The sequence below is a fragment of the Glandiceps talaboti genome, chromosome 19, assembly GCF_964340395.1.
Source record: "Glandiceps talaboti chromosome 19, keGlaTala1.1, whole genome shotgun sequence".
NCBI classification, from domain to species: domain Eukaryota; kingdom Metazoa; phylum Hemichordata; class Enteropneusta; family Spengelidae; genus Glandiceps; species Glandiceps talaboti.
The window spans coordinates 780,472-794,202 of record NC_135567.1 but is presented as its reverse complement, the minus strand read 5'-3'; the positions used below and the strand labels follow the sequence as shown (position 1 = coordinate 794,202).

Here is a 13,731-nt window from a genome sequence, read left to right as displayed (position 1 = left end):
ACAACATAATATAGACATTATAACAATCTAATATACAACTTAATATAGACATAACAATCTATTATACAACATAATATAGACATAACAATCTATTATACAACATAATATAGACATAACAATCTATTATACAACATAATATAGACATTATAACAATCTATTATACAACATAATATAGACATTATAACAATCTAATATACAACTTAATATAGACATAACAATCTATTATACAACATAATATAGACATAACAATCTATTATACAACATAATATAGACATAACAATCTATTATACAACATAATATAGACATGATAACAATCTATTATACAACTTAATATAGACCTTATAACAATCTATTATACAACATAATATAGACATAACAATCTATTATACAACTTAATATAGACATAACAATCTATTATACAACATAATATAGACATTATAACAATCTATTATACAACATAATATAGACATAACAATCTATTATACAACATAATATAGACATTATAACAATCTATTATACAACATAATATAGACATAATCTATTATACAACATAATATAGACATTATAACAATCTATTATACAACATAATATAGACATTATAACAATCTATTATACAACATAATATAGACATAACAATCTATTATACAACATAATATAGACATGATAACAATCTATTATACAACATAATATAGACATTATAACAATCTATTATACAACATAATATAGACATAACAATCTATTATACAACATAATATAGACATAGCAATCTATTATACAACATAATATAGACATAGCAATCTATTATACAACATAATATAAACATAATAACAATCTATTATACAACATAATATAGACATTATAACAATCTATTATACAACATAATATAGACATAATAACAATCTATTATACAACATAATATAAACATAATAACAATCTATTATACAACATAATATAGACATTATAACAATCTATTATACAACATAATATAGACATAATCTATTATACAACATAATATAGACATTATAACAATATATTATACAACATAATATAGACATTATAACAATCTATTATACAACATAATATAGACATAACAATCTATTATACAACATAATATAGACATGATAACAATCTATTATACAACATAATATAGACATTATAACAATCTATTATACAACATAATATAGACATAGCAATCTATTATACAACATAATATAGACATAGCAATCTATTATACAACATAATATAAACATAATAACAATCTATTATACAACATAATATAGACATTATAACAATCTATTATACAACATAATATAGACATAATAACAATCTATTATACAACATAATATAGACATAACAATCTATTATACAACATAATATAGACATAACAATCTATTATACAACATAATATAGACATAACAATCTATTATACAACATAATATAAACATAATAACAATCTATTATACAACATAATATAGACATAACAATCTATTATACAACATAATATAGACATAACAATCTATTATACAACATAATATAGACATAATAACAATCTATTATACAACATAATATAAACATAATAACAATCTATTATACAACATAATATAGACATAACAATCTATTATACAACATAATATAGACATAGCAATCTATTATACAACATAATATAGCCATAACAATCTATTATACAACATAATATAGACATAATCTATTATACAACATAATATAGACATAGCAATCTATTATACAACATAATATAAACATAACAATCTATTATACAACATAATATAGACATAATAACAATCTATTATACAACATAATATAAACATAATAGCAATCTATTATACAACATAATATAGACATAACAATCTATTATACAACATAATATAGACATTATAACAATCTATTATACAACATAATATAGACATAGAATCTATTATACAACATAATATAGACATAACAATCTATTATACAACATAATATAGACATTATAACAATCTATTATACAACATAATATAGACATAGCAATCTATTATACAACATAATATAGACATAGCAATCTATTATACAACATAATATAGAGATTATAACAATCTATTTCATCATACAGATTATATGCCTTGTATATTGAACCACTGTGCATTACATTATTTTCTAAGGAGAAATTTATAATGACGTAGCAGTCCGTATATTATTTTTCATATTGACTATATTATTGAAAATAATTATATTTCTGTATGGCTGGTATAAATTAACTGATAAATAACTTACCCGTTGTATTTTATATTTCTGCATGGCTGGTATAAATTGACTGATAAATCCAGGTGCACAAATCAAGAAATATGCAACCTATAAAACAAAATAGCAACTTAGAGATTTGTAATATGTATGTAAAGTTTGAGCAATAAGTTATGATATAATATTCAAGATGGGTTTATTGGTAGGATATTATCAATAGGATATTATCTGTAGGATATTATGGGTAGGATATTATGGATAGGATATTATCTGTAGGATATTATGGGTAGGATATTATGGGTAGGACATTATGGATAGGATATTATCTGTAGGACATTATGGGTAGGATATTATGGGTAGGACATTATCTGTAGGACATTATGGATAGGACATTATGGGTAGGACATTATCTGTAGGATATTATGGGTAGGACATTATGGGTAGGATATTATCTGTAGGACATTATCTGTAGGATATTATCTGTAGGATATTATGGATAGGATATTATGGGTAGGACATTATCTGTAGGATATTATGGGTAGGATATTATCTGTAGGATATTATGGATAGGACATTATGGGTAGGACATTATCTGTAGGATATTATGGGTAGGACATTATGGGTAGGACATTATCTGTAGGATGTTATGGGTAGGACATTATGGGTAGGACATTATGGGTAGGATATTATGGGTAGGATATTATCTGTAGGACATTATCTGTAGGATATTATCTGTAGGACATTATGGATAGGACATTATGGGTAGGATATTATGGGTAGGATATTATGGGTAGGATATTATGGATAGGACATTATGGGTAGGATATTATCTGTAGGATATTATGGGTAGGACATTATGGGTAGGACATTATCTGTAGGATGTTATGGGTAGGACATTATGGGTAGGACATTATGGGTAGGATATTATGGGTAGGATATTATCTGTAGGATATTATGGGTAGGATATTATGGGTAGGACATTATGGGTAGGACATTATCTGTAGGATGTTATGGGTAGGACATTATGGGTAGGACATTATGGGTAGGACATTATGGGTAGGATATTATCTGTAGGATATTATGGGTAGGATATTATGGGTAGGACATTATGGGTAGGACATTATGGGTAGGATATTATCTGTAGGATATTATGGGTAGGACATTATCTGTAGGATATTATGGGTAGGATATTATCTGTAGGACATTATGGGTAGGACATTATCTGTAGGATATTATGGGTAGGATATTATCTGTAGGACATTATCTGTAGGACATTATGGGTAGGACATTATCTGTAGGATATTATGGGTAGGACATTATGGGTAGGATATTATCTGTAGGACATTATCTGTAGGACATTATGGATAGGACATTATGGGTAGGACATTATCTGTAGGATATTATGGGTAGGACATTATGGGTAGGACATTATCTGTAGGACATTATGGGTAGGATATTATGGGTAGGACATTATCTGTAGGATATTATCTGTAGGATATTATCTGTAGGACATTATGGATAGGACATTATGGGTAGGATATTATCTGTAGGACATTATGGGTAGGATATTATGGGTAGGACATTATCTGTAGGACATTATGGGTAGGACATTATCTGTAGGACATTATCTGTAGGACATTATGGGTAGGATATTCTGGGTAAGATATTATCTGTAGGACATTATCTGTAGACTATTATGGGTAGGACATTATGGGTAGGATATTATCTGTAGGACATTATCTGTAGGACATTATGGGTAGGATATTATGGGTAGGACATTATGGATAGGACATTATGGGTAGGACATTATCTGTAGGATATTATGGGTAGGACATTATCTGTAGGACATTATCTGTAGGATATTATCTGTAGGACATTATGGATAGGACATTATGGGTAGGACATTATCTGTAGGATATTATGGGTAGGATATTATGGGTAGGATATTATGGGTAGGACATTATCTGTAGGACATTATCTGTAGGATATTATCTGTAGGACATTATCTGTAGGATATTATCTGTAGGACATTATGGATAGGACATTATGGGTAGGACATTATCTGTAGGATATTATGGGTAGGACATTATGGGTAGGACATTATCTGTAGGATGTTATGGGTAGGACATTATGGGTAGGATATTATGGATAGGATATTATGGGTAGGACATTATGGGTAGGATATTATGGGTATGATATTATCTGTAGGATATTATGGGTAGGACATTATCTGTAGGATATTATCTGTAGGACATTATGGGTAGGACATTATCTGTAGGATATTATGGGTAGGACATTATCTGTAGGACATTATGGGTAGGACATTATCTGTAGGATATTATGGGTAGGACATTATCTGTAGGACATTATGGGTAGGATATTATCTGTAGGACATTATTGGTAGGATATTATCTGTAGGACATTATCTGTAGGATATTATCTGTAGGATATTATGGGTAGGACATTATCTGTAGGACATTATGGGTAGGACATTATCTGTAGGACATTATGGGTAGGATATTATCTGTAGGACATTATGGGTAGGACATTATGGGTAGGACATTATCTGTAGGATATTATGGGTAGGATATTATGGGTAGGATATTATCTGTAGGATATTATGGGTAGGATATTATCTGTAGGATATTATGGGTAGGATATTATCTGTAGGATATTATGGGTAGGATATTATCTGTAGGATATTATGGGTAGGATATTATCTGTAGGATATTATGGGTAGGACATTATCTGTAGGATATTATGGGTAGGATATTATGGGTAGGATATTATCTGTAGGATATTATCTGTAGGATATTATGGGTAGGATATTATGGGTAGGATATTATCTGTAGGATATTATCTGTAGGATATTATGGGTAGGATATTATGGGTAGGATATTATCTGTAGGACATTATGGGTAGGACATTATGGGTAGGATATTATCTGTAGGACATTATGGGTAGGACATTATGGGTAGGATATTATGGGTAGGACATTATGGGTAGGATATTATCTGTAGGATATTATGGGTAGGATATTATCTGTAGGACATTATCTGTAGGACATTATGGGTAGGACATTATCTGTAGGATATTATGGGTAGGACATTATGGGTAGGATATTATCTGTAGGACATTATCTGTAGGACATTATGGATAGGACATTATGGGTAGGACATTATCTGTAGGATATTATGGGTAGGACATTATGGGTAGGATATTATCTGTAGGATATTATGGGTAGGACATTATCTGTAGGATATTATCTGTAGGACATTATCTGTAGGACATTATGGGTAGGACATTATCTGTAGGATATTATGGGTAGGACATTATGGGTAGGATATTATCTGTAGGACATTATCTGTAGGACATTATGGATAGGACATTATGGGTAGGACATTATCTGTAGGATATTATGGGTAGGACATTATGGGTAGGATATTATCTGTAGGATATTATGGGTAGGACATTATCTGTAGGATATTATGGGTAGGACATTATGGGTAGGATATTATCTGTAGGACATTATGGGTAGGATATTATCTGTAGGACATTATGGGTAGGACATTATCTGTAGGATATTATCTGTAGGACATTATCTGTAGGACATTATGGATAGGACATTATCTGTAGGATATTATCTGTAGGACATTATGGGTAGGATATTATCTGTAGGATATTATGGGTAGGACATTATCTGTAGGACATTATGGGTAGGATATTATGGGTAGGATATTATCTGTAGGACATTATGGATAGGACATTATCTGTAGGACATTATGGGTAGGACATTATCTGTAGGACATTATCTGTAGGACATTATCTGTAGGATATTATCTGTAGGACATTATGGGTAGGATATTATGGGTAGGATATTATCTGTAGGACATTATCTGTAGGATATTATCTGTAGGACATTATGGGTAGGATATTATGGGTAGGATATTATCTGTAGGACATTATCTGTAGGACATTATGGGTAGGACATTATCTGTAGGATATTATGGGTAGGACATTATGGGTAGGATATTATCTGTAGGACATTATCTGTAGGACATTATGGATAGGACATTATGGGTAGGACATTATCTGTAGGATATTATGGGTAGGACATTATGGGTAGGATATTATCTGTAGGACATTATGGGTAGGATATTATGGGTAGGACATTATGGGTAGGATATTATGGGTAGGATATTATCTGTAGGACATTATGGGTAGGATATTATGGGTAGGACATTATCTGTAGGACATTATGGGTAGGATATTATCTGTAGGACATTATGGGTAGGATATTATGGGTAGGATATTATGGGTAGGACATTATCTGTAGGACATTATGGGTAGGATATTATCTGTAGGACATTATGGGTAGGATATTATCTGTAGGACATTATGGGTAGGATATTATGGGTAGGATATTATGGATAGGATATTATGGGTAGGACATTATCTGTAGGACATTATGGGTAGGATATTATCTGTAGGACATTATGGGTAGGACATTATGGGTAGGACATTATGGGTAGGATATTATGGGTAGGATATTATCTGTAGGACATTATGGGTAGGATATTATTAGTATTGTCACTAAGGGTGGGGTTTACACTATCACTGGGGGTGGGGTTTACACTGTCACTAAGGGTGGGGGTTGACATTGTCACTAAGGTTGGGGTTTACACTGTAACTAAGGGTGGGGTTTACACTGTCACGAAGGGTGGGGTTTACACTGTCACTAAGGGTGGGGTTTACACTGTCACTAAGGGTGGGGTTTACACTGTCACTAAGGGTGGGGTTTACACTGTCACTAGGGGTGGGGTTTACACTGTCACTAAGGGTGGGGTTTACACTGTCACTAAGGGTGGGGTTTACACTGTCACTAGGGGTGGGGTTTACACTGTCACTAAGGGTGGGTTTACACTGTCACTAAGGGTGGGGTTTACATTGTCACTAAGGGGGGGGGGGTTTACACTCACTAGGGGTGAGTTTACACTGTCACTAAGGGTGGGGTTTACACTGTCACTAAGGGTGGGGTTTACATTGTCAGTAGGGGTGGGGTTTACATTATCACTAAGGGTGAGGGTTACACTGTCACTAAGGGTGGGGTTTACACTGTCACTAAGGGTGGGTTTAAATTGTCACTAAGGGTGGGGTTTACACTGTCATTAAGGGTGGGGTTTACACTGTCACTAAGGGTGAGGTTTACACTGTCACTAAGGGTGGGGTTTACACTGTCATTAAGGGTGGGGTTTACACTGTCACTAGGGGTGGGGTTTACACTGTCACTAGGGGTGGGGTTTACACTGTCACAAAGTGGGGATGACACTGTCACTAAGGGTGGGGTTTACACTGTCACTAAGGGTGGGGTTTACATTGTCACTAAGGGTGGGGTTTACACTGTCACTAAGGGTGGAGTTTACACTGTCACTAAGGGTGGAGTTTACACTGTCACTAAGGGTGGGGTTTACACTGTCACTAAGGGTGGGGTTTACATTGTCACTAAGGGTGGGGTTTACATTGTCACTAAGGGTGGGGTTTACACTGTCACTAAGGGTGGGGTTTACACTGTCATTAAGGGTGGGGTTTACACTGTCACTAGGGGCAGGGTTTACACTGTCACTAAAAGTGGGGATGACACTGTCACTAAGGGTGGGGTTTACATTGTCACTAAGGGTGGGGTTTACATTGTCACTAAGGGTGGGGTTTACACTGTCATTAAGGGTGGGGTTTACACTGTCACTAGGGGCAGGGTTTACACTGTCACTAAAAGTGGGGATGACACTGTCACTAAGGGTGGGGTTTACACTGTCACTAAGGGTGGGGTTTACACTGTCACTAAGGGTGGGCTGTACACTGTCAATAGGGGTGAGGTTTACACTGTCACTAAGGGTGGGGTTTACACTGTCACTAAGGGTGGGGTTTACACTGTCACTAGGGGTGGGGTTTACACTGTCACTAAGGGTGGGGTTTACACTGTCACTTAGGGTGGGGTTCACACTGTCACTAAGGGTGGGGTTTACACTGTCACTAAGGGTGGGGTTTACATTGTCACTAAGGGTGGGGTTTACACTGTCATTAAGGGTGGGGTTTACACTGTCACTAGGGGCAGGGTTTACACTGTCAGTAAGGGTGGGGTTTACACTGTCATTAGGGGTGAGGTTTACACTGTCACTAAGGGTGGGGTTTACACTGTCACTAAGGGTGGGTTTACATTGTCACTAAGGGTGGGGTTTACACTGTCATTAAGGGTGGAGTTTACACTGTCACTAAGGGTGGGGTTTACACTGTCACTAGGGGCAGGGTTTACACTGTCACTAAAAGTGGGGATGACACTGTCACTAAGGGTGGGGTTTACACTGTCACTAAGGATGGGTTTACACTGTCACTAAGGGTGGGGTTTACACTGTCACTAAGGGTGGGGTTTACACTGTCACTAGGGGTGAGGTTTACACTCACTAAGGGTGGGGTTTACACTGTCACTAAGGGTGGGGTTTACAGTCAGTAGGGGTGGGGTTTACACTGTCACTAAGGGTGGGGTTTACACTGTCACTAAGGGTGGGGTTTACACTGTCACTAGGGGTGGGGTTTACACTGTCACTAAGGGTGGGGTTTACACTGTCACTAGGGGTGGGGTTTACACTGTCACTAAGGGTGGGGTTTACACTGTCACTAAGGGTGGGGTTCACACTGTCACTAAGGGTGGGGTTTACACTGTCACTAAGGGTGGGGTTTACATTGTCACTAAGGGTGGGGTTTACACTGTCACTAAGGGTGGGGTTTACACTGTCACTAAGGGTGGGGTTTACACTGTCACTAAGGGTGGGGTTTACACTGTCACTAAGGGTGGGGTTTACACTGTCACTAAGGGTGGGGTTTACACTGTCACTAAGGGTGGGGTTTACACTGTCACTAAGGGTGCGGTTTACACTGTCATTAAGGGTGGGGTTTACACTGTCACTAGGGGCAGGGTTTACACTGTCAGTAAGGGTGGGGTTTACACTGTCATTAGGGGTGAGGTTTACACTGTCACTAAAAGTGGGGATGACACTCACTAAGGGTGGGGTTTACACTGTCACTAAGGGTGGGGTTTACACTGTCACTAAGGGTGGGGTTTACATTGTCACTAAGGGTGGGGTTTACATTTGTCACTAAGGGGGGGGTTTACATTGTCACTAAGGGTGGGGTTTACACTGTCACTAAGGGTGGGGTTACATTGTCACTAAGGGTGGGGTTTACACTGTCACTAGGGGTGGGGTTTACACTGTCACTAATGGTGGGTTTACATTGTCACTAAGGGTGGGGTTTACATTGTCACTAAGGGTGGGGTTTACATTGTCACTAAGGGTGGGGTTTACACTGTCACTAAGGGTGGGGTTTACACTGTCACTAAGGGTGGGGTTTACATTGTCACTAAGGGTGGGGTTTACACTGTCACTAAGGGTGGGTTTACATTGTCACTAAGGGTGGGGTTTACACTGTCACTAAGGGTGGGGTTTACACTGTCACTAAGGGTGGGGTTTACATTGTCACTAATGGTGCGGTTTACACTGTCATTAAGGGTGGGGTTTACACTGTCACTAGGGGCAGGGTTTACACTGTCACTAAGGGTGGGTTTACATTGTCACTAAGGGTGGGGTTTACATTGTCAGTAGGGGTGTGGTTTACTCTGTCACCAAGGGTGGGGTTCACATTGTCAGTAGGGGTGGGGTTTACACTGTCACTAAGGGTGGGGTTTACATTGTCAGTAGGGGTGGGGTTTACACTGTCACTTAGGGTGGGGTTTACACTGTCACTAAGGGTGGGGTTTACACTGTCACTAAGGGTGAGGTTTACAGTCACTAGGGGTGGTGGGGTTTACACTGTCAGTAGGGGTGGGGTTTACACTGTCACTAGGGGTGAGGTTTACACTCATTAAGGGTGGGGTTTACACTGTCACTAAGGGTGGGGTTTAAAGTCAGTAGGGTGGGTTTACACTGTCAGTAGGGTTGGGGTTTACACTGTCACTAAAATTGGGGTTTACACTGTCAGTAGGGTGGGTTTACACTGTCAGTAGGGCGGGGTTTCCACTATTACTAGGGGTGGGATTGACACTAGGGGTTGGGTTTACAGTCACTAGGGGTGGGGTTGACAGTAGTGGTTGGGTTTACAGTCACTAGGGGTGGGGTTGACACTAGGGGTTGGGTTTACAGTCATTAGGGGTGGGATTGACACTAGGGGTTGGGTTTAGAGTCACTAGGGGTGGGGTTGACACTAGGGGTTGGGTTTACAGTCACTAGGGGTGGGGTTGACACTAGGGGTTGGGTTTACACAGTCACTAGGGGTGGGGTTGACACTAGGGGTCGGGTTTACAGTCACTATGGGTGGGATTGACACTAGGGGTTGGGTTTACACAGTCACTAGGGATGGGGTTGACACTAGGGGTTGGGTTTACACAGTCACTAGGGGTGGGGTTGACACTAGGGGTTGGGTTTACAGTCACTAGGGGTGGGGTTGACACTAGGGGTCGGGTTTACAGTCACTAGGGGTGGGGTTGACACTAGGGGTTGGGTTTACAGTCACTAGGGGTTGGGTTTACAGTCACTAGGGGTTGGGTTTACAGTCACTAGGGGTTGGGTTTACAGTCACTAGGGGTGGGGTTGACACTAGGGGTTGGGTTTACAGTCACTAGGGGTGGGGTTGACACTAGGGGTTGGGTTTACAACAGCATTATATTTCCTGTGAGATCCTGGCAAGAAAGGTTAAAATGGTCCAGAAAGCCGCATGAACTTTAGGGGGGAAATCCAGATCTTGTTATTTCCTATGTTATAAAAAAGTATACTGTCATTGTAACTTGTGAGTGTCAGGGTTCGTACACTTAAAGCAAAACAAAATTCCAGGACTTTCCAGGGGTTTTTCATCAGTTTTCCAGGGGTATAAGTTGATTTTGGTCATTTTCCAGGGGTGTTGACACTCAACAAAGTATATTTTTTGAATGACATCTAATTGTCTGATGTGGACGAAAAAAATTAACAACAGTTCCCATAATATGTCACAAAACATTTTAAAGACAATCGACATTATGCAAGATGTTGGTTTCAAAACCACGTTTGCATGCTAAGATTAACTGAGAAACCTCTGTCCTACCCCGTAAGTAGCAGTTTCGTCAAGCTGGTGCATTGATTGTGTAAGATTGAGTCGCAGCATTCGTCAGTCTAATTCAGACATATCCAGAAAATTAAATTAAAAACTAAAGTTTGTTCTCGTTATTGTATGGTTTGATGTTACTAGATTTATAAGTCACCTAAAATAATTTTTTTTTCTTCAAAATTTTGAATAAAAACGTCATTTACGTAACGAAATTTCGAGCTATGAATAACTGAATACATTCATCGCTTGCGTCTCGATGTTTATGTACGGACGCCACGAGTTGCAGAACATCGCGATTTCTCAACTCAACTTGACCATTGACGAATGTTACTGTACCGACAACATAAAACAGTAGTTTATTCTTTTAGAACATGTAACATAAATACCCATTTATCGACAACATATAAAAGTCACAACCGTACTTTCAGAACCCGGAAATTCAACTGCACTTCCCTAGGCCCTAGCCCTAGTATTGCCATGTCTGAGCCTAGTATGTCGACTCATGCGCCGAACTTGTAACAATTTCTAATCGTGGTTGATGGTGCTTTGATACTCGCTACAATGTTACGATAATCTTGTAATAACAGACCTACTGTTACCCCCGGCCGGGACTGTTACAATATCATGTCCCTGAAATGACGACTGGGAGATGTATGGAGTAGCAATATACGCAAGATCGAAACAAACACTGCGGCGCCCATTTCAACTAATCATAGGCACGGTCTGTGGGGCAAAGTGTCTCGTGGAACGATCGCTTGACTGTCTGGGTTCAATCGGCGTGAATTTTGATTCACCACCGTGGCGAAAGACTTTGAAAATATTTTCGCCATTTCACATTTACAAGATTCAGAACCATATGAATGGGTGGCGCAAGTGGCTCGAGCACAGACATGACGATCATCAATATTAATCGATCGATTGATCATGATCATTTTCCAGGGGTAGGGCGCATTTTTCCAGGGTTTTCCAGGGCTTTCCAGGGAGGGTTTGAAATTCCAGGGTTTTCCAGGGTTTTCCAGGACCGTGCGAATCCTGGAGTGAATACCGACTGCCAGTACATACACATATAAACATGTACCCAACGTGGTTACATTGTTGGGATATACTGTAATATGGCACAGTGAAAAATATTACAAAAAACACAAAAAAAACAACAATTGTGGCGCTGAAATTAGTTCACTTTCGTCTTCAGACGTACTTTGATCAGTTTCAAACTCCAAATCAGAGGATTAAGTATCAAAATCGGAGCTAGAACATAGTGACAGGTCATCGTTAACGCTGACTGAAGTTGCATGCCTGATGGCCTTGAATATGTTGACAGACTAACAAAATCGACCTTTGACATTTGGATGGAAATGTGACAAAATAACAGTATTTTATAACAAGGTCATTAATTGGAGGTTTTTGATATGATAATATATTATTACGCAAAATGAGCGAATCAGAATATGGCATCTACAATGTAGCAAAATGAATTCTATTCTCTCATTGGACGATATCGATGCCCGCCATTTTCATACGACAGTAAACTGGCTACCAGTCCGTGAAGGTAGTGTGAACTCTCGCAATAATCTGTCAAAATCTATGAGACCTTTACAATAGTGAAGCCTTGGCTAACAGCTGTTCCACAAGTTACTGATCGTTGACAACATGGTTATGATACAATGAACCTCTTCAGTACCATGATCACTCACACAGGCATGGGCACTTGTACTAATTTAGGAGAAAGGGTAGGATAGCTAGCTGTAAGTAGTGATAGTTCATGAAGTCTACAGATGAGATAGGCTAGTAATAGTATAGTATAGTACGGTACCTGAAATGGCTTTATCTTTTGTTGCGCATTTTGGGGTCAATTTGCATCTTGAAAATCATTGTCAATTTTCAATCATAATTTCATCAAGTAAAATTTGATGCAAGTGAATGAAAATCTCTTAATTTTTTTTACAATCAGTGATCATTGTGTTTTTATGTCTCGCGACAGCCCATCACTCGACGCAAAATTTAGTGACGGGAAATATCATATACCTCTCTGGAATCAAGAATATCTTATGATAGCCAATGCATCGTTTACGCTCGGATTTAAGTTCTAAGAAAGATGTTATTCCAATGAAAATGGCACAAATCCTAAATATTCTGTGAAAGTTTTGACGGGCAGCCATTTCCATTTCATAATGAGTTTGAATTATCAACATATTCACATTCAGATTCATAACCGATTATGGTGCTAGGATGACTATCATATCACATACACACAGGAGTCATTTTGAATATGAATGTGAATATGTTGATAGCTTCAAGTGATATTACAAGAATAATGGCTGATGAGGCCTAATAAAAAAAATTATGTTTTTCCGATTACGCTTAATT

General features: G+C 37.6%; 1 protein-coding gene across 1 annotated transcript in view; it reads right to left on the bottom strand.

Moving 5' to 3' along the window:
- Positions 1-13,731, bottom strand: part of LOC144450222 (methylsterol monooxygenase 1-like) — a 38,360-nt gene that overhangs the window by 21,936 nt on the left and 2,693 nt on the right. Inside the window, exon 2 of the mRNA XM_078140813.1 lies at positions 2,269-2,346. Within this exon, the coding sequence (XP_077996939.1) occupies positions 2,269-2,346 (78 nt within the window). The remainder of the gene's footprint in view (positions 1-2,268; positions 2,347-13,731) is intronic.